At 51.8% G+C, this 22,587-nt stretch overlaps 1 protein-coding gene across 5 annotated transcripts in view; it reads right to left on the bottom strand.

Annotated features, from left to right (window-relative positions):
- Positions 1 to 10,544: 10,544 nt before the first annotated feature.
- The window catches only part of ZBED4 (zinc finger BED-type containing 4), a 28,437-nt gene continuing 16,394 nt past the window's right edge, over positions 10,545 to 22,587 (bottom strand). For 2 of the 5 annotated variants that reach the window (XM_081590860.1, XM_081590861.1), the window contains 3 exons: positions 20,766 to 21,018; positions 15,738 to 15,859; positions 10,545 to 15,534 (listed from right to left, as the gene is read on the bottom strand). In XM_081590860.1, coding sequence (XP_081446986.1) covers positions 11,816 to 15,280 — 3,465 coding nt within the window. In that variant the 5' untranslated portion in view covers positions 15,281 to 15,534; positions 15,738 to 15,859; positions 20,766 to 21,018 and the 3' untranslated portion in view covers positions 10,545 to 11,815. The remainder of the gene's footprint in view (positions 15,535 to 15,737; positions 15,860 to 20,765; positions 21,019 to 22,587) is intronic. The other 3 variants (XM_081590859.1, XM_081590862.1, XM_081590863.1) reach the window with 2 other exon arrangements.

Genomic DNA, 22,587 nt, shown 5'->3' with positions numbered 1-22,587 from the left:
ACAGCCTGGCCTCCACCCCGGGCCCCTCAGTGTCCCAGGAAGTGGCCGAGGGGCTTCCCCACCTCCAGGGACTGCTTTTGCACTGAAGCTGACAGTCTGCCGCACCCGCCGACAGGGAGACCCCCTGCCCACCCCGCCCAACGCAGCGCCCCCTGGGGCTCCTGCTGCAGCCGGTAGGTGGTGCCTCCACACCCACCACTCACAAGCTCCCACTTCTCCGCGTGTGGTACTCCGTTGCCAGTAGCAGGTCTGCGTTCGCACGTGGCCCCCGATGGTCAGCCTGTGCGTGGATGGCACCAGCTCTGGCTGGGCTGTGAGCAGCCCTGTGGGCTGCCTTGGTGTCCGGCTGCAGCCTGGCCCGGGGTCTGGTCAGCTGTGCTGTCCCAGCTGCTTCCTGGCACCAGATGTCCACCGGCTGCTCAGGCCTCTGTCCCCGCCCTGGAGGCAGCTGTTTTGAGGGCCCAGGCTCCTTGTGATGGGGCTGGTTTTAGAGACCAAGATCCAGCTGTAAAGTGTGCTCGCTGCTGTCAGCGTGCCTGTGTTTCTAGGCCTTTCTGCCGAGAGGGGGGTATTGGGCACACGCAGACACGCGTGTACATGCAGACACGCGCACGGGTGTGAGGAGTCACGCCGACACCGCCAGCCCCACCATGTCTCTGGGGGCATTTGCCCCCGTCGTTCCCCGTCTGCGTGTCCTGTCTTCCATCACTGAGAGGCCTGAACTTCGCAACATCAACATTTGACCCTCAAGCAACGCAGGGGCAGGGTCGCTTCCCCCGCCCCCAGTCAGAAATCGCGGGTTCCCTTTCGACTCCCCCAAAGCTTAGTTACTAACAGCTACTGTTGACTGAAGGCCTTACCGATAACATGAACAATGGAAGACATGTTTTGCAGGTTGTGTGTTATATACTGTACTCTTCCAATTATGTGAGGCTATAGAAAGGAAAACTATAGGGGTTTCCCTGGTGGTCTGGAGGGTAAGACTCCACACTTCCACTGCAGGGGCCACGGGCTCACTCCTTCGTTGGGGAACTGAGATCCCACAAGCGTTGAGGCGTGGCCCTCCCCAAAAAAATCATGAAGAAAGCTATGTACAGTACTGTATCAGTATCACGGGTTTTTGTCATCTGTCCCTGGGATGGATCACCTGTCAGGACCTATACGGTACAGAGCGCTGTAGATGTTACGCATATTGTTACACGTATTAGAATAGTAGAGAAAAGGAAAAGTGGGACTGCCAATGCAGGGGACACACCTTCAGTCCCTGATGCGAGAAGATCCCACATGCCTGGGAGCAAGTAAGCCCGAGCTGTAGGGGCCCGTGCTCTGCAACAAGAGAAGCCACCGTACGTAGAAGCCCACGCCCCGCCACTGGAGAAGGCCTGTGTGCAACGAAGACCCAGCACAGCCGAAATGATCGATTTTAAAAGCTTAAAAATGAAAATGTGAAAAGTTCACAGCTATGTACAGGCACAATTACCTGAGGATCGATCATGAAGAAGCAGCAATGTGGTCGCTTGACGGTTGCCGAGTACCATGGATATGGTTGCTTCCGGGTAGCCCAGCCTACACACTAACGTGTGGATGGTCCTGAGTCTTTTCTGGCGTACAGTATCGACGTCATATTCATGACACAGTACTGGGGACACTTGCATTAAAGAAAACCTATGATGACAGACTGATGCTTTCCCCGCTTAGAGAGGGAGACTTGCACGCAACTCTGAAAGCAAAGTTAGAAACAACCGCTGCGTTATTCTATGGTTAGTGTCGCTCCCCACAGGCTGCCCACTTCCATACAAGCCCTGTACACGGAGCACAGCTGTTAGGTTTTCCCATTAAGACATGAGAGGTCTGTGCGTCCCCTGTTCAGTACTGGAGCTGGGTTGTCGTAAGGTCCTCCTCGTCTCCATGCTGAGCAGGCTGGGCGGCCAGTCTTGCTGGCTCAGGTGGCTGAGGGGGGGGTGGGGGCCAGGGGGCTTCACAGAAATATCTCGTGATGCCTGCCTGAGTTCTCTGTCTGCTCTAAACGTGCTTCCACAGCGCACCAGTCCTTCCCCGTTTGCCCGTGTTGTGCGTAAAGAAGTGGGCAGCTGTCTGGAAGAATCGGAGCCCTTCTGCCCGCTGGTCTGGCGCTGAGTCTTCTCCTCCGCTGTCTGGCCGTGGCTCAGGAGTTCTCATCTCCACCAGTTGCTCTTCTGGCAGTGCCACTGCTGGGGTGTCTGTCAGCCCTGGAATTCTCTAATTTGGGGGCCGTGCCTCGCGGCATGTGGGGTCTTAGTTCTCCAGCCAGGGATCTGAGCGGCGCCCCTGCAATGGAAGCAGGGAGCCCTAACCGCTGGACCTGCAGGGAAGCCCCAGCCCTGGAGTTTCCTGAAGACCCGTGTCTCAGAACCGTCCACCCCCCAGGTCACGTTGCCAGAGCCACAATCCCTCTCGTGATTCCCTTGCTGGGCTCTGTTGTAAACCCTGTGGACTCACGCACGCTGAGGCAGCTTTCTGCAGCAGGGATTTTTTTTTTTTTTTAGAACAGCAGCATTGTCAGTGCTGTGAGGCTCCCGGACTTGCATGATGTTCTATCGGCGTCTCTTCCACGGCGTTGACGGCCCTTCCCGTAGTGTCGTCTGTGGAGCCTCAGAGGTCCTTAGGACTCCTGACCTAGAGGCTGAATGGAGCCGCCACGTCTGGGGAAGCAGACCTCGTCTGCGCCTTTGCTGTTGAACTCCTGGGGGACTGACAAGGAGCTTCCTGAACTCGGGGACGAGGCATCGATGGAACCAATCCAGAGGACGTGTCCTGGCCGTGCCGGCCTCTTGGTGACCAACTGGAGGCGGGCACCTGGAGGGCCTCTTCTCCCTCCCAGGCCTGCGGGCCATCGTGCCTAACCTGACCGCGTCTGTACGAAGGAGAAGCAGCCCGTTCATCCCTGCCTTGAGCTCTGCTGCTTGCTTCTTGCTCCTGAACGTCCTTGATGGCATTTTCCCCCGAGTACAGTACTTTGTCTGCATCAAACACCGCTCAGGCAGATGGCCCTTCTGCGCAGTGATTTCCTTAGCGGTGTCTCGACCTCATCTGCTGGCTCTTCCTCAGCAGAAGTTGTCTCTCCTGTTATCCTGATGTTTTTAAAGCCAAACCTCTGTCTGAAATCATCAAACCACCCTTTACTGGCATTAACTTCTCCAGCTTTACATCCTTCACCTTCCGTTCGGTTTAAGTTGCAATGTAGTGACTTTGCCTTTTTCTGAATCATGTTAGACTCTATAACCACCCCTTTCTCATGGCAAGCCTCAGTTCAGTCGCTCAGTCGTGTCCGACTCTTTGTGACCCCATGGACTGCAGCACGTCAGGCCTCCAGATCCTTCACCATCTCCTGGAGTTTGCTCAAACTCATGTCCATCGAGTCGGTGATGCCATCCAACCATCTCATCCTCTGTCATCCCCTTCTCCTCCTGCCTTCAACCTTTCCCAGCATCAGGGTCTTTTCAAATGAGTCAGTTTTTCTCATCAGGTGGCCAAAGTATTGAAGTTTCAGCTTTAACATCAGTCCTTCCAATGAATATTCAGGACTGATTTCCTTTAGGATGGACTGGTTGGATATCCTTGCAGTCCAAGGGACTCTCAAGAGTCTTCTCCAAGACCACAGTTAAAAAGCATCAATTCTTCTGCACTCAGTTTTCTTTATAGTCCAACTCTCATATCCATACATGACTACTTGAAAAACCATAGCTTTCACTAGACAGATCTTTGTTGGCAACGTAATGTCTCTGCTTTTTAATATGCTGTCTAGGTTGGTCGTAGCTTTTCTTCCAAGGAGCAAGCGTCTTTTAACTTCATGACTGCAGTCACCATCTGCAGTGATTTTGGAGCCAAAGAAAATGAAGTCTGTTTCCATTATTTCCCCATCTATTTGCCATGAAGTGATGGGACCAGATGCCATGATCTTAGTTTTCTGAATGTTGACTTTTAAGCCAACTTCTTCACTCTCCTCTTTCATCAAGAGGCTCTTTAGTTCTTCGCTTTCTGTCATAAGGGTGGTGTCATCTGCGTATCTCAGGTTATTGATATTTCTCCCGGCAATCTTGAATCCAGCCTCTGCTTCATCCAGCCTGGCATTTCTCATGATGTCCTCTGCATATAAATTAAATAAGCAGGGTGACAATATACAACCTTGACATACTTCTTCCTGATTTAGAAAGTCTGTTGTTCCATGTCCAGTTCTAACTTGCTTCTTGACCTGCATACAGATTTTTCGGGAGGCAGGTCAGGTGGTCTGGTATTCCCATCTCTTCAAGAATTTTCCACAGTTTGTTGTGATCCACACAGTCAAAGGCTTTGGCATAGTCAACAAAGCAGAAGTAGATGTTTTTCTGGAACTCTCTTGCTTTTTCAATGATCCAGCAGATGTTGGCAATTTGATCTCTGGTTCCTCTGCCTTTTCTAAATCCAGCTTGAACATCTGGATATTCACGTTTCAGGTACTTTTGAAGCCTGGCTTGGAGAATTTAGAGCATTACTTTGCTAGCATGTGAGATGAGTGCAATTGTGCAGTAGTTTGAGCATTCTTTGGCATTGCCTGTCTTTGGGATTGGGATGAAAACTGACCTTTTCCAGTCCTGTGGCCACTGCTGAGTTTTCCAAATTTGCTGGCATATTGAGTGCAGCACTTTCACAACATCATCTTTCAGGATTTGAAAGAGCTCAATGGGAATTCCATCACCTCCACTAGCTTTGTTCATAGTGATGCTTCCTAAGACCCACTGGACTTCACATTCCAGGATATCTGGCTCTAGGTGAGTGATCACACCATTGTGATCATCTGGGTCATGAAGATGTTTTTTGTACAGTTCTGTGTATTCTTGCCACCTCTTCTTAATATTGTCTCCTTCTGTTAGGTCCATACCATGGGTTTGGGTGAACTCAGGGAGTTGGTGATGGACAGGGAGGCCTGGTGTGCTACGGTTCATGGGGTTGCAGAGTCGGACATGACTGAGTGACTGAACTGACTGATTTCTGTCCTTAATTGAGCCCATCTTTACATGAAATGTTCCCTTGGTATCTCTAATTTTCTTGAAGAGATCTCTAGTCTTTCCCATTCTACTGTTTTCCTCTATTTCTTTGCATTGACTACTGAGGAAGGCTTTCTTATCTTTCCTTGCTATGCTTCGGAACTCTGCATTCATATGGGTATATCTTTCCTTTTCTCCTTTACCTTTAGCTTCTCTTCTTTTCTCAGCTATCTGTAAGGCCTCCTCAGACAGCCATTTTCCCTTTTTGCATTTCTTTTGCTTGGAGATGGTCTTGATCACTGCCTCCTGTACAATGTCACGAAGCTCTTTCCATAGTTCTTCAGGCACTCTGTCTATCAGATCTAATCCCTTGAGTCTATTTGTCACTTCCACTTTATAATTGTAAGGGATTTGATTTAGGTCATACCTGAATGGTCTAGTGGTTTTCCCTATTTCTTCAATTTCAGTCTGAATTTGGCAATAAGGAGTTCATGATCTGAGCCACAGTCTGCTCCCAGTCTTGTTTTTGCTGACTGTATAGAGCTTCTCCATCTTTGGCTGCAAAGAATATAATCAATCTGATTTCAGTATTGACCATCTGGTGATGTCCATGTGTAGAGTCTTCTCTTGTGTTGTTAGAAGAGGGTGTTTGCTATGACCAGTGCATTCTCTTGGCAGAACTCTATTAGCCTTTGCCCTCCTTCATTCTGTACTCCAAGGCCAAACTTGCCTGTTACTCCAGGTATCTCTTGACTTCCTACTTTTGCATTCCAGTCCCCTATGATGAAAAGGACATCTTTTTTGGGTGTTAGTTCCAGAAGGTCTTATAGATCTTCATAGAACCGTTCAGCTTCTTCAGCATTACTGGTTGGGGCATAGACTTGGATTATTGTGATATTGAACGGTCTGCCTTGGAAACAAACAGAGGTCATTCTGTCCTTTTTGAGATTGCACCCAAGTACTGTATTTCGGACTCTTTTGTTGACTATGATGGCTACTCCATTTCTTCTAAGGGATTCCTGCCCACAGTAATAGATATAATGGTCATCTGAGTTAGATTCACCCATTCCAGTCCATTTTAGTTTGCTGGCAAGCCTGCACCTGCATAAAAGCTGCTTTTTCAAATAAAAACAAGAATATTTCACAAGAAGTGCCTGATTCTCACACCTGCTGGTGTAGCTGCAGCTTCACAGAGTTCCTTTTCTGTTTTTACAATGAGATAAGTTTTAGGATGTACAGTAGCTTCCTTACAGTTAGCATTTTTTAAAAAGTGAAGACTCTCACCTGATGTTAAATACAGATTTTTTAAAGCAATTTTTATTTTAAAAGTTGGTAAGTTAAATCATGTGACTTTACCCTCTAATTTATACTTTTATGAACTCTGAGACCTTCAGGGTTTTCTGTCAGGTGCAGAGGATAGTGCTGTGCAGGGTGCTTGTCCCCCGTTTACTTGAGGTAAAGCATTTAGTTCTACTTTTCTGTTATTTTGGGGCTTCCTGTTGGCTCAGACGGTAAAGAATCTGCCTGAAATGCAGGAGACCCGGGTTTGATCCTTGAGTTGGGAAGACCCACTGGAAGATTCCCTGTCCTGTGAGTGGAGCGTAATGTCTTCATAGGGTTCAGTTGCTCAGTTGTATCCGACTCTTTGCGACCCCATGAACCGCAGCACGCCAGGCCTTCCTGTCCATCACCAAGTCCCGGAGCTTACCAAACACATCCATCGAGTCGGTGATGCCATCCAACCATCTCATCCTCTGTCGTCCCCTTCTCCTGCCCTCAATCTTTCCCAGCATCAGGGTCATTTCAAATGAATCAGTTCTTCGAATCAGGTGGCCAAAGTACTGGACTTTCAGCTTCAGCATCCGTCCTTCCAATGAACACCCAGGAATGATCTCCTTTAGGATGGACTGGTTGGATCTCCTTGCAGTCCAAGGGACTCTCAAGAGTCTTCTCCAACACCACAGTTCAAAAGCATCAATTCTTCGGTGCTCTACTTTCTTTGTAGTCCAACTCTCACATCCATGCATGACCACTGGAAAAACCATAGCCTTGACCTGACAGACCTTTGTGGGCAACATAATGTCTCTGCTTTTTAATATGCTGTCTAGGTTGGTCACAACTTTCCTTCCAAGGAGTTAAGGGCCATCTGTTTTTTGTAAATTGTATCTTTTGTCCATTTTCCATTGTATTTTTGGTCATTTCCCTCTCACTCTATAACCATTCTTCAATTACTAGGGGCACTTGTCCTTTATATCTGGTATATATTGCAAATAATTTCTCCCTGTTTGCTGTCTTTTGAATCTGCCTCTGAAGTCCCCTTCCATGCAGCATTTTTGTCATTTGTGTGTCTTCACGTTTGTCAGGCTTTCCTTTCTTCGCCTGCTTGTAGTCGGGGAGCTTCCCCACACGGTCCAGCGCAGCCTTCCTTCAGTGCTCACGTTTCCACTTTTCCACGGAGACCTGCTGATCTACTCTGAAGTTTACTTTCGTTTGCAGTGTAAGGAGTGTGCCTAATTTCATCTTTTTCCAAATATATCTTATTAAAGGTATATCTTAGCCTTGTGGAAGTCACAGGCTGAACTACTGGACACACTTTAAGTTCTGGCAATTATGAATAAGGCTGCTACCAACATGAGTCTTCAGGTTTTTCTGGGAACGTTAAGTTTCCAGCTCCTTTGGGGAGACACAGAAGACCATGGGTGCCGGGTCGTAAGAGCAGGAGCCCACCACACCGGCTGCCGATGTGGCTGCCCCACGTCGCGTCCTCAGCGGCAGTGGTGACGTCCCCAACAGTGTAGCCCCACAGCCTCGCCAGATCTGGTGGTGTGAGTGTTCTGGATTTGGGCCATTGTAATAGGTATAGGCTGGTTTCTTGCTTTAGTTTGCATTTCTCTGATGACCTGTGGTGGGGAGCATCGTTTAGGATTTGTTGTTGTTTTTCAGTCGTGTCAGACTCTTTGTGACCCCACCCCATGGACTGGCACACCAGGCTCCTCTGTCCTCCACCATCTCCCAGGGTTTGCTCAAACTCATGTCCATTGAGTCGGTGATGCCATCCCACCGTCTCATCCTCTGTCGTCCCCTTCTCCTGCCTTCAGTCTTTCCCAGTGAGCCGGCTCTTCCCATCAGGTTGGTATCTATGTATCTTCTTTGGTGAGGAGTCTGTTGAGGTCTTAAGTCCATTTGTCAGTCAGGTTTCTTGTTTTCTTATTGTTGAGTTTTAAGAGTTCTTTGTATATTTTGAATGATTAAGTCTTTTTTTCAGATATGTCTTTTGCAAATGTTTTCTCCCAGTCTGTGGCTTGTTTTCTTTCTCTTGATGCTGTCAACAGACGTTTTTAATTTTAACAAAGTCTAATTGTGATTATTTCATCCGTGGATCAAGCCTTTCGAGTTGTATCTAAAAACTCATCACCACACCCAAGGTCATCTAGGGGTTTTCTCCTGTCATCTTCAAGGAGAGTTTCCTTAAGGCATATGGGCCTGCAGTTTGCTTTTCTTGCAATGTTTTTGTCTGGTTTTGGTATTAGGGTTAATACTAGCCTCATAGGAAGAGTTAGGCACTAACCCTTTGCTTCTATCCTCTGAAAGAGACTGTAGAGAATTCGTGTAATTTCTCCTTAAATGTTTGATACAATTCACCAGTGAAGTCATCTGGGCCTGGAGCTGTTTGGGAAGATTATTAATTCTTGATTCAGTTTAATTGCTATAGGCCTATTCAGATGGTCTATTTCTTGTGTGACTTTTGGCAGATTGTGTCTTTCAAGAAATTGGCCCATTTTATTGAGGTTACCAAATCTGTGTGCAAACTGAAGCTGTGGCATGTAGGATCGAGTTCCCTGAGCAGGGACTGATCCCAGGCCCCCGGCATTGAGAGCATGGAGCCTTAGCTACTGGGCCACCAGGTGAAGTCCTGGTATTTCCCTCTTTGTTCATACATTATTGACTTTCTCCATGTCTTTTTCAGTTTTTTGAGTATTTTTAAGACTGCTGTTTTAAAGTCTTTGTCTAGTATATTCACCATCAGGTCTTTTTTCAGGGACAGACTCTGTTGTATTACTTTTTTCCTTTGAGGGGAGCATACTTTTTTTTTTGTATGCCTTGTGATTTTTCTGTGCACTGGACATTTTATTATAACAATCTGGTTGCTCCAGAAATCAGCTTCTTCTCTTCCCCCAGCTTTGTACTTTTGTTTTTGATTACTGTAGGTGGTCTTTGTGCCAAGGGTCCGTTTGAGGTGTAAACTTAATGGCTTCTTTCCTGAGCCTTTCCCTGGGCACAAGCAGCCACGTTCAAGTTCTCCCCATGTATGCAATTATTTCATATGTCGGAGGCTTTAGAAGTCACTTCAGAAGAGGGGGCGGAGTTGCAGCAATGGGGGGGAGCACAGCAACAGCGGCCCCTGCCCCTCCGTCTGCCCCGTGAGACCAGCCGCAGTGACGCACGGTCAGAGCACACGCGGCCTCAGCAGCTGGAGGATGGGGCCCTTCCCCGCGCCTGCCGCTGCCAGCTGTGCGAGCTGCTCTGGGATGCATGCACGCTGCTGTGTCGCAGCTGCTTCTGTGCTCAGCACCCCAGCTCCCCCACCCCGAGCCCCCACGAGTCAGACTCTGCTGGCGCCTGCTGTCTGGGAGGGACACACGCTTCTGGGGCTTCCTGCTCCACCATCTTCCCAGATCCTCTCATCCTGACTTTTCCTAAACGAAGTACAGCTGACGTCCAGTATCGCTTCACACGTGACCGAGGGATCACACGAGGCCAAGGCGCCCTGCGTCACCACACGCCCCTCCCGCGGCGCTGCTGACCAGGTGCCCTCCACATCGCAGCCCAGAGACTCACCACATGGAGGCCTGTCCCTCTGCACCTCTCGCACCTCCTTCGCTCAGCCCTCACCCTCTCCCTCTGGAAACGTTTATTCTCTGTATCTATGAATGTGTTCCTGGTTCACTGTTTTAGTTTCCACATAAACATGCAGTGATGCAGTGTTTGTCTCTGACTTATTTCACTGAGCATAATACCCTCCAGAACCCTCCATGTTGGTGCAAATGACAAGATTTCTTTTTTTCACAGCTAATATTCCATGTATAAGTACACATTTTATTTACCCATTCATCTGTGGGTGGACACTTTGGTTGGTTTCACATCTTAGCTGTTGTAAATAATGCTACTGTGAACACAGCGGTGCATGTATCTTTTCAAATGAATGTTTCTGGTTTCTTCAGAAAAACACCCGGGGTGGGATTGCTGGACCACACGGCAGCTCCGGTCCCAACCCACTGTGCTCCACACCGGCTGCTCTTCCGTCCAGCAGCACGGGGGGCGCAGTGCCCGCTCGGAACACACGCCCTGGAAGGTTCTTGGACGTCACTGCCGCTATAAGAAATGCTGCTTAAGAATCACTCCTCCACTTTCCCAGGTCCCATCTGTGGCTAACGTGAAGATTTAAAGGCTGTGTTGAGGGTAGTTTCTGTGCATGCTGGCCCCTAAGAGTAGGATTGTTTTATTATCTTAAGAATAAAAACTCAGTGTCCTCCAGCAGTAGAAAATTGCAAATAAAAAGTTTAATTTCAGAAACTGAGTTCACCATTTATAAATACACTAAAAACATAGTCAATGCAAATTCAGATTAATAATAGGTACAGTATTTTAACAAAACAACAACTTTTCTAAAATGTCATAGGCAAATCAGTGACTCGTTTCACCCAGAATATTTAACCGGTTTGAAATAAGAAAATGAATTCTTTTCTAGACACTGAGACAAAAACTTTGAAGACATATTATTGTTAAAAAAAGAAACCTGATGACTGATAATCCATTCTGATGTCCTTGGGATCCTAAAATACCCCACTGATGGCTGAATCTTCCCTATTTTATAAAAGAAAATCTAAACGCCTAAGGCTATTCTTACAACCATAACGTAGCAATCTTCTTCCCTGTTAATAAGCCACCTCTTCTAAAAAGAACTGTGTACGTAATTGGATCAATTTGAGGGTCAGTGCAGAAATTTCAAGACAGCTTCATGGTGTAGAGCCACTGAGTCAGAGGCTCGGAGATTCATCAACAGGATGCTGTAAACGTGTCACGCCACGCACGGGCCACACAGCGGCCCCACCGCGCGCACCGTGAACGCGGGGGTGTGTCCAAGCTAACCGCCCACGTGGCACCGAGAGCAAACCCCTGAAACGGGAGCACTCCCTCTGCGGAAACCCCATGCGACCGACCCTTCGTCATGTATCAGCTCGGGCTTGTCGCCGATGCCATGTCTGTCGTGGTCAACAGTTACCCCCCCAGAACACTCTGTCCCCCTCAACACCCTTTAGAGCCGCAGTTAGGAACTGCTCGGCCAAGATGGCTTCAACTCCACCTCCTATTTACAGATTTTATATGACAGCCACAAAGGCTGTTCTGTTGCCATTAAAGCAATTTTTAACTAAAATACAGTACCTGATCTGATTTTTACATAATCAAATAAAAAGCCTACAGAATAAAACTGCTCACCTCTCCTCTGCCATTCTACTGAAACAAACTACTGATCCCCAACGTGTAAAAAACCTTACGGTTACGAATGAAAACCTAATCATCGTATTTCATCATTGACAAGACAAGCTGCTCCTAGTGGACTTCTGAAAACACACACTGTGGTACCTGGCCTGAAGGACTGGTTAAGGCACGTGTGGCCGCGACGGCGAGGGCCGGGCGGCCCCTCCGCGGCCGTGGACCTGAGCGCCTGGCCCGCCGTCCCACAGGGCCGGCTGCAGTGAGCGCCAGCGCGGGTAGACGTCGGTTCTCGCTGGGTGGCTCCAGCGGGCTCTTCAGTACTGGAAGCATATTAAGGGAAGATTCACTTTCAGAAAGATGAGTTTCTCAAAATGCTCCATCAGGAGCCTGGATTGGCCAAAGCTGCCGTTCTCGGGGGGCGTGCTGAACAGCCGCTCGGAGGGGACGATGCTCGGGGGGCAGCCCAGGAAGCGCACGGCCAAGGCGGAGAGGCCGGGCCAGGCGGCCCTCTTGAGGCTCCAGTAGGCGAGCGGGTCGCAGCTGTGCTCCAGCACCTCCTCCTCCAGGTAGGCGAGCACCATGTCCTCGGGGACCTTGGGCCGCCCTCCGCGCTCGCTCTTTTTCAGCTTGGCCATGAGCGCCCAGAGGCTCTCCTCGCCGGCGCAGTCTCGGGGCGGGGAGCCCGGCTCGCAGCCATTGGGGACGGGCGCGGGCTCTGAGGTAGGATCCAGCGTTTCCAGCTCCCTGATCAAGTCCTGCTTGTACTGCTCCGCCTCCTCCTCGGAGAACAGGGAGGCCTTGTAGCGCGGGTCCAGCAGGGTGGCCAGCACGTACCTGGGGTCGTGGAGCGTGGCAGACAGGCGGCTCACCATGGCCTCCCTGAGGGCGCGGAGCATGGTGTCGATGCCCATGGTCTCCTGGAACAGCATCTCCACCCTGCGGTTGAGGATGTGGATCATGGGGATGACCTGGCTCAGCGTGGACACGTGCGCGCTCATCTCCCGGCTGGCGGCGGCGAAGGGCTTCAGGGCGTGGCACACAGACTGCATCACTTCCCACTGGTCGCAGCTCAGCAGCTCCCGGAAGTCACACTCGACGGACAGCGCGTTCACTGCCCGCTTCTGCTCAAGCAGCCGCTCCAGCATGTGGAAGGACGTGCTCCACTTGGACGGCACGTCCTGCAACAGGTGGTGGGGCGGCAGCCCGTACTCCCGCTGCAGCTCCGCCAGCTTGGCTTTGGCGCGGGGCGAGCGCTGCACCCGCTCACAGATCTTCCGGGCGGTGCTCAGGAGGTTCTGGACCATCCTCTGGCTCTTGATGGCCTCGCTGACAATGAGGTTGACCGTGTGGCTGAAGCACGGCACGCTCGCACGCGCCCCCTCGTTCAGTGTCTTCCCGATGCTGGGGTTGTCGGTGACGGTGATGCCCACCTGCAGGCCGGTGGACGTCACCCAGGCCTCCCACCAACACTCCAGCTGCTTCTGGATGCTGCTGCCGCTGTAGTCACAGTCCACCTGCGACACGTCCAGCAGGGCCGAGCAGTGGTGGTCCTCACAGTGCGGCCGGGCCGACGGCTCGAAGGTGACCCAGTGGGCCGTGAGGGTCAGGTACTCCCGCGTCTGGCTGCTCATCCAGATGCCCGACGTGAAGTGGACCACGCCGCTCTCGGCTTCCTGCAGGTGCGCCATGATGACGTGCTTCACGTCCTCGTACATGCCCGGGATGGCCGTCCGGGAGAAGTAGGCCGGCGGGGGCAGGGAGTACTGAGGTTTCAAGTATGCGAGCAGCCTGTTGAAGCCAACGTTGTCCACCAGCGAGTACGGCTGGAGATCAAGGGCGATCATCTCAGCAATGAGACTTGTGATTTTCTTAGCAATTGGGTGAGAATCGTAAAACTTCTCGCTGCCGTCGTCAGAGGCGGCGGCGCCTGTGGACGGCGGGCCCAGGGGCGCCGGCGCGCCGGGCGGGGAGGGCGGGGCGGCCCGGGCGCCGTCGGGCTTAAGCACGCCGCCGTGGAAGCGCTGGAGGTGCCGCAGGAGGCAGCTGGTGCCCAGGTTCGTGGGCTTCTTGCCCCGGCTGATGGTCCGGCCACAGTGCAGGCACACGACCTTCGTGGGGTCTGCGGAGCAGATGGAAAAATGGTTCCACAGCTTGGAGGTCTTCTTGCTGTTGACGGGAAACACAGCTTGATGGTTTCTGGTGACCATCGTCGGCAGGTCGGTCAAGCGGGAGGAGGACGTTTCGGCAGAAGCCAGGGTGGCGTAGGGCGAGCTGGCCAGGCCGGCCCCCAGGAAGCCCTTCTGGCCCCCGGCCACCTCGGGGTGGCGCCTGTAGAGGTGCCGCATGAGGCAGCTGGTGCCCACGTCGCCCCGCCTCCCCCGGCTGATGGCGCAGCCGCAGTGCCTGCACACGGCCTTGAGGCTGTCCGTGGGGGCCAGCGAGAAGTGGTGCCACACCTCCGACTTCAGCCTCTTCATCACTTTCTTGTTCTGCTGGAACACGGTGCTCGGCTCCTGCGGTCCAGGGCTCGGCGCGCCGCCCGGCTGTGTCTCGGGAGACGACCCCCACGAGGCCTCGCCCGCGTCGGAGGAGGGGGACGGCGCGTCCCCGGGGCCCCAGAGCCCTGGCGGCTCCTCCGCTCGCGGGTCGGGGGAGGAGGCTGCGGAGGCGGGGTCCTGGAGCGCCCTCCCCGGAGACGCCGGCAGCGGGCCTGGCTCCGCGTCGGGTGGCGGCGGGGCGGGCCCCGGGGGTGGCGGGGCGGGGCCAGGGGGTGGTGCACTGGGGCCCCCGCCGCTCTCCCGCAGCACGATGGCGCGGTGCGCCCGCCACATGTGCCTGATGAGGCAGCTGGTGCCCAGGTCCTTCCCGTTCTTGCCGCGGCTAAACTCGTTCATGCAATGGATGCACACGGCCTTGGAGCTGTCCAGGGGCGACAAGTAGAAGTGCTTCCAGACGGCGGACCTCCGGCGGGACCCGCACGCGCTCCGCGGCAGGGGCAGGTTCTTCTCCGCCCCGTTCTCGGTAGGCTCTCTGCAGTGCAGGGCGGGGGCGTGCAGGGGCGGCCCCGCCGGGGCCTCATCCTGGCCGTACCTCTCCGAGGCCAGAGCGTCGGAGGCGGCCTCTTCGGAAGAAACCGCGGAACTGGCCTCCTCTGTCGCCTGGAGAGGAGCCGTGCCCTTGGAGGCTGCCCGGGGGACCAGCGTGCCTGGCGGGAAGCCGGGGCGCGGGCCCCCGGGGTCGGCGGTTGGGGGAGCGGGGCGCGGCGCCGGGGCGGGGGCGGGGTCCCCCGCCAGCGCAGTGGGGTGCGCCCTCCGCACGTGCCGCATCAGGCAGCTGGTGCTCAGGTCCTTCTCGTTCTTGCCGCGGCTGAACTCCTTCATGCAGTACGTGCACACGGCCTTGGTGCTGTCCCGCGGCGAGATGAAAAAGTGCTTCCAGGCCGGGGACTTCTTCCTGGAGCCCAGGCCACGGCCGGAGAGCAGGCTCTGCGTCACGGCCTCCATGGCCACGCTGTAAAGGGTGCTGCTGTACTGCGCCAGCAGCGCCCCGTAGTCGTCCTCGGGCTCGGGGGAGGCGTGCAGTCCGAGGGGCCGGCCCGCGCCGCCCTCTGCCCGCTCCTCGCCGCGGCCCACCTGCCTTCCGTCCTTCGGCTCATTTCCAAAGTCCATTCTCTCCACACTGTGATTAGGGGTTTGAGGGTCATCTTCCTCTCCTATTTTCAAATTTATATTCTCCGAATCACCTGCTCCTTTGGGACGAGGCTCCCGGCGGTTCTCCATGACTGACCATAACTATTCAGTTCGGCCGAAGAACCTATCTCTCGGGATGTCTGTGAACGTGGCTAAGCATGAATCTCACTGATCAGTGGACGGCCAACTCATGAGCGTGTCACCTCAGGGCACGGCCGCGGCGCTCCCGGAGTTCTCCTGCTATATGCATCACAGTGCAGACGTGCGCGCACGCAGGGCGCACCTGCTGGTCTTGGACGCAGGAACGCTGGTGACTCGATGGCACGGTGCTCCTTCTGCGTCATCTGCAACAGACGGAACCAAGTAAGACAAAGGACTCGCTCACATTTCAAAGCCACCGTCATCGATACATCAGCCTCAGTATGTGTAGAGAGAAATTCCATAATGGTCAGTTGAAACAGAAAAGCTTGTTCCTTGACTTTACAACCCAGTCACAGGATGAAACACCCTCTCCGTTGGCCTCTCCTGCCCCGAGCACCCTGCTTACCTTCTCGGAGCCTCTGCCTCCCTGGGCCATCCCACTGCTCCTGCGGACGAGGGGCCTGCAATCTGCCTTCTTCTGGTGTCTGCCTAACCAGGCCTGAGGCTGAGCATTTATTTAATAAAATCCTGGTGGTGGTAAAAACAAACAAACAAAAAAAATATATCCTCTAAACAGACATTTCCCCAAAGAAGATACACAGATGGCCAAAAGGCACATGAAAAGATGCTCCACGTCACTAATAATCAGAGAAATGCAAAACAAAATGACAATGAGGTACGACCTCACACTGGTCAAAGGGCCATCATCTAAGTGTACAAATGATCAACGGTGGAGGGTGTGGGGCAAAGGGTGCCCGGTTCCACTGCTCGTTGGGATGTAAACTGGTACAGCCACTAAGGGGAGCAGTACGGAGTGTCCTTAAAAAACTACCAACTGAGCTACCACGTGGTCCCACAATCCCACTCCTGGGCACACATCTGGAGAAAACACCAATCTGAAAAGACGCATGCAGCCCAGTGTTCACAGCAGCACTATTCACAATGGCCAACACACGGAAGCAACCTGAATCTCCATCAACAGATGAGTGGATAAAGGAGGTGTGATACAATGTGATGGAGTACTACTCGGCCATCAAAAAGAATGAAGTAATGCTACTGCAGCAACACAGATGGACCTAGACGTCAACATACTAAATGAAGTAAGTCAGACAAAGAAAAATGGGGTATCAATTACATGTGGACTCTAAAAAAAAGATAATGAACTTACTTACAAAACAGATTCACAGACATAGGAAACAAACTTATGGTCACCAAAGGTGAAAGATAGGGGAGAGGGATAAATTAGGAATTTGCGAGTAACATGTACATGCTACTATATACCCAAAAATGTCAGAAAAAGATCATAAAGAGAAAACACCAAGGGATGTCCCTGGTGGCTCAGGGGTAAAGAATCTGCCTGCCAGTGCAGGGGACATGGGTTCGATCCCTGGTCCAGGAAGATCCCACATGGCTCTGAGCAACTAAGTCCTTGGGCCACAACTACTGAGCCTGCACATGGCAACTACTGAAGCCCACGGTCTAGAGACTGTGGTCTGCACCAAGAGGCCTCCGCAGTGAGCAGCCCCGGCGCTGCGACAAGGAGCAGCCCCCGCTCGCCAAGACGCGAGGAAGCCCATACGCAGCGCTTTAGACCCAGCACTGCCAAAAATAAAATTTTTTTTAAAAAAGAGAAAATACCAAGACTCGGTAAGGTGTGTCATTGCAATTTTAGCCCTTCTAATGAATAGGTGGGCTTCCCTGCTGGCTCAGTGGTAAAGAATCTGCTTGAAAATGCAGGAGCCCCTGGTTCAATCCCTGGGTCGGGAAGATCCCCTGGAGGAGGGCATGGCAACCCACTCCAGTATCTTGCCTGGAGACTCCCATGGACAGAGGAGCCTGGGGGGCTACAGTCCGTGAAGTTGCAAAGAGTCAGACACAACTTAGCGAGTAAACAACAACAACCAGGTAATTTCCTAAATGACTGATGACACTGAACATTTTATGTGCTTATCTGCTGTTCGCATCTTTCCACTGCTGAAGCGCCTGTTCACGTATTTTGCCCCTGTTCTTACGGACTGTGCGTTTCCTTACTGTTGGGTCCTCAGAGCTCTTCATGTCTGGAGAGAAGCCCTGTGTCAGGTGTGTGACTCCAGGCTGGGCCTTGTCTTTTCATTCTTTCAAGTGTTTGCTGAAAGGAAATGCTCTTAATTTTAACGAAGTCCCATTTACCAGTTTGCTTTTTTTTTAATCAAATGTTCTTTAAAAAGAAAAAGAACTATGTATTTGGCCCATGGGGTCTCAGCTGCGGCACGCGCGCCCCTGTACTGCAGTGCACACTCGGGTGCACACTCGGGCTGTGGTGTGAGGGCCTGGAGCTGCGGCTCTCAGCCTCAGTTGCTGCTTGGCATGTGGCACCTTAGGGCCCAGACCAGGGACTGAACCCAAGTTCCCTGTACTGCAAGGCAGATTCTTAACCACTGGACCATCAGGGAAGTCCCCAGCAATTAATTTTTTTGTGGATTATGCTTTGGGAGTTGTATCTAAGAAAGATTTTCTCCTGTGTTTGTTTTATATTTAGATCTTTGAAATTCATTGTTTTGTATATGAATATCTAATTGTTCAAATACCGTTTGTTGAAAAGATCATCCTTCTGAACAAAACAAAGTCTTTGTAACTGTTGAAGATTCACTGTGCGCGAAGGTACCTCTGTGCGGCAGCTGCTTACGTGTATAAACACAAGGTAAGCGTGTGTGTGTGTGTGTTCAGCACATCCTACCCTTTACGTAAGTGCTGTTTACTGTTAAGTCAGTTACCCCCAGGGTGGGAGAGTGTGACGCACACGTGTGTACTGGTCTGTGCCCCCAGTCCCTGACACAGGGCTCCTAAGACTCCCAGAAGCTCCCGAGGGACAGGAACACCTTGTGTTCTCGGGAGGCGAGGATGGAGGCTCGTCACCAGGAAGACCACGCCACGGTTAGAAACCAACTTTCAGCCCCCCGCCCGCCAAGACGGCCTGGAGACTGAGCCAACACTCCTCAGGCCCACATCACAAAACCCCAACAGAATCCCAGCAGTTCGGGGTTTGGGGAACTGCTAGGCTGGCAAACACACCCGTGGTCCGGAGGGTGACGCACCCCAACTCCATGAGGACAGACGCCCCTGCACGCAGGAGCCCGTGTGCCCTCATCCATGTCCCTGTTCATACAGTGAAAGTCGCTCAGTGTCCGACTCTTTTCGACCCCATGGACTGTAGCCTGCCACACTCCTCTGTCCATGGGATTCTCCAGGCAAGGAGAGTGGAGGGGGCTGTCATTCCCTTCTCCAGGGGCTCTTCCTGACCCAGGGATCAAACCCTCGTCTCCTGCACTGCAGGCAGACTCTTCACTGTCTGAGCTACGAGGGAAGCCCCTTTCCACACAATAAACCAGTAGATGTGGATAAGTGCGCCCTTGCCGTGGGAGCCGCCCCAGCACTGCACTGCGGGAACCTCGGCTTTGAAGCCTCTCAGTCAGAAACACAGGTGACAACGGGGTTGCTATCTGAGCTGGAGCAGCCTTCTGGGCTGCCCGGACCCTGTGGCTCAGCACGACTCCAGGCGGCAGTGTCGGGAGTGGACGGAAGGACCGCCAGCTGGTGCTGGAGAAGAGCCAGCGTGGGGCACCGGAGCACCCGCGGGCGGCCTGACGCGAAGCCGTCTGTGCACAGAGCGGAGGGGACGAGGGGAGTGCCTCTGCTCACAGGCCAGTACGGCTGCATCTCAGGAAGGGCAGGGACTGGCAGACTAGGTCAGAAAGGAAGGCTGACTCTATGCCGCCTGCAAAAACACGTCACGCATTAAGACAGAGAGAAGTTCAAAAAGGCAGGAAGGCTGCAGCATGCTAACCCCAAGGAGGGCAGGCCGGTGGCAAGGGCGCAGGAACACAGCGGACCACAGGGGACCTTCCACATACAGGGAGCAGACCCCGCAGGCCTGGAGGGAGGTGGGATTTCACATCCCTGCTCACAGGTAACTGAACAAGCGGGCAGAAAATCAGTAAAGGTAACAGAAGACATGAAAACATTACCATCAAACTTGGCCTGAATGACATTTACGGAACAGTCCAAACAAATGGAATACGTATCGCTTAAAGGTGGGCACAGAGTGTTCATCAAGATAAGACTGTTCTCTGGACAATAAAGCAAATCTCAATAAACTTACAAGAACTGGTCAAAGAATGGTCTCTGAAAAGGGAACTGAACGAGAAATCAACATTAGAACGATATCTGGAAAAATCCAAAGTATCTTTTAAGTAACACTTCTATCTGTACGAAGCAAAGGGGTAAAGAAAAAAGTCCCAAGGAAAGGTACAGCAAATTTAATCCCGAAGCAAACAAAGGGAAGAAAACGATAAAAGAAAAGATTTGAAATCAATTAAATTGGGGGGGGGTGAGAATCAATGAAACCTAACACTGGTTTTTTAGACAGACCAAAAAAATTAGCAAACTTCTATACTGATTAATAAGAGAAAAAGATGGAAAAGACAGAGACCAGCAATAGCAAGAATTCAAGTGGGCGTCACCACCTAAGACCCTCAGCGAGGGGGCAGCCGAGTGACTTTACGATGGTCGACTCTGCAGCTCAGATGGAGTGGGCAAACCCTGAAGACACGCATGGCGGAGACCCACGGAAGGGCGGGTGTCTCTGTTGGGCAGGGCTATGACGCTCACACCGGAGGGACAGCCCCAGCAGCCCTCTGCCCACTCCAACGCTAAACATGAGGTTAAAACCCTTCTCCTAAAACTCCAGGTCAAGATGGTTCTGCTGGTCAATTTCACGAAACGTTAGAGAAAAAAAAGTTGCTGGTGAAACACACTCTGCCAGAAAATAAAAGACAAACTAGTCCCTAAATCTTTTAATGAGGCAGAGCTACCCTGACACCAAAACCCACCAAGACATGACAGGAAAAGCATCGGTCACACCCCTATGATCACAGAAGAACCTTAAAAAAATGGAGTAAGTTCTTAAAAATTAACAAATCAACTTCAGCCCGACATTGAAGATAATATTCCATGAGTAAGTGGGCTGTATCAGAAGAACGTTTGGTTTAACATTAAAAAAATCACACAACAGGATGCACCAGGTTAAAGAAAACAAGGAGGAAACCGTCGGTCCTGGATGGAGAAACGCATTCGGGTCGCCTCTGCCCCGCCTCACGACGCTCCCCCCGCCAGGCGGAGGGCAGGCACTGCGGTCTGTGTGACAAAGGGCTCGAGGCCTCCATGAAAAGGTGCTGCCGCCCCAGGAAGGTCCCAGGGGCAAGGTCGGCTGCCTTGAGCTCCCTCCCATCCGGGCCCTGGACACCCTTGTCCTGTTCCTCTCTGGTCTGGGAAGAACCGCTCTTTTCCCTTCAAGACAAACATCCCATTCTGGGCTGACCCTGAGGCTCTCTGCAGACTCTTGGGGCAAGAGCCTGGGGTGATGGGCGTGGACTGCTTCCTGCGGGCCCTCTTTTACCTGCTCAGCCTGCGCCGTCTCACTTAAGCCACGTGATAATCTTTCAAGGAAGGTTTAGTGCGACGTGTCTCCTTTTACTCCAAAGGACATGGGCACAGAGAGGGTGAGAAACGTGTCCAGGTCGCACGGGGCAAACAGGCCGCTGCTCCATCCCAAAGTGAGCGCTGGAGGTCCGAGGGGCTGGGGGCGGTGGGCAGAAGACGCGCGTGCAGGAAGAAGGGATGTGGCTGCGAACACGGTGACGGGCATGGACCTGGAGGGGATCACACTAAGTGAGGTCAGAGAGAGACAGGTACCAGGACAGCCACTTACATGTGGAACCTCAAATACAACACGAATGAACTCATCTATGAGACACACGGAGACTCAGAGGCATGACACTCTGGCTGCAGGGGGAGGCCAGGAGCGGGGATCCAGGGTGAGCAGACGCGAACCAGGACACGGAGGACGGGCAAACAAGGGCCTACTGTCTGATATGCTCTGATGTACCATGACGGAAAAGAAGAAAAGAAAGCATAAGAGAAGAAAGCATAGTTTTGATCAAAGATTTCAGACCACAGATTCAAGAATCCCTACAAACCCCAAGCAAGATTTAAAGGAAAAAGAAAAAAAGGGCTAAAAATAAGAAAAAGCACAGAGATAAAAGTGAGGAGGGATTGAGGGACCGAGTTTGATACCCCAGCGGGATGAAATCAGCAGAACCCAGACCACGGGGCTTCTACAGTAGGACAAACAACCCAGCTTCTTTAACAAACTACTTGAATCCCAGTGTGAATTAGTCAACTACGTAAGCGCATCCCTTAGACAAGGCAGGAGGCCTGGGAACTGACTTAACATTTGATATGAAGTAATTCTTAGTTTATTAAGGTATAAAGATACTGTGGATAAGACTTTTTAAAGAATCCCGTCTTTCCAAGACACTACCTGGAAAACGTCCAGATGAAATACGACCTCTGCCATCTGCTTTGAAATACCGAGTGGGGGGATGCAGAACAGGAATGGCCATGCGTCTGTCTGTCTGTCTGTCTGTTAAAGCTCCGTGATGAGTGCAGGGGCTCATTATACTCATGTTTCCTAACACACACTGCAACACGACCCCAAGAGCTGTTTCAAGGAAAAATAACTACATAGAGTACTGACTTTTCAAGAGAAGCAATGTAAACTAGGAGACAAAAGAAGTATGTCTTCAGAGTTGTGGGGGGAAAAATTCAAACCAGAATTCAATACTCAGCAAAAATATTCCTACAAGAATTAATATGAGATAAAAACACTGTCGGCCAAACCATACAGAGTGTGTCACCAGGCAACTTCTACTTGAAGGAAGGGCAAAAGGATGTCCTCGTGGCAGAGTAACTCCACACGGGAACTCAGTGACGGAAAACAAGGGCAACAAGAACAGCCATGCAGGTGAAAACCAAGGTACCCGGGGGGTCTCTGCTTCTGGGCCCGGCCACTGGCATTACCTGAAAAAACGACTCACTGAGCTAGACAAGGCTGTGGTCCACGTGATCACAAGGACAGAAGGATCTCTGTTCATTTCCAAGGCAAGCCATTCAATATCACGGTATCCAAGTCTCTGCCCCGACCAGTAATGCTGAAGAAGCTGAACGGTTCTATGAAGATCTAGAAGACCTTCTAGAACTAACACCCAAAAAAGATGTCCTTTTCATCACAGGGGACTGGAAAGCAAAAGCAGAAAGTCAAGAGATACCTGGAGTAACAGGCAAGTTTGGCCTTGGAGTACAGAATGAAGCAGGGCAAAGGCTAACAGTTTTGCCAAGAGAACGCACTGGTCATAGCAAACACCCTCTCCCAACAACAC

The sequence above is a fragment of the Giraffa tippelskirchi genome, chromosome 4, assembly GCF_054371585.1.
Source record: "Giraffa tippelskirchi isolate mGirTip1 chromosome 4, T2T-mGirTip1v1.2.pri, whole genome shotgun sequence".
NCBI lineage: Eukaryota > Metazoa > Chordata > Mammalia > Artiodactyla > Giraffidae > Giraffa > Giraffa tippelskirchi.
This window is presented reverse-complemented; position numbering and strand designations above follow the sequence as displayed.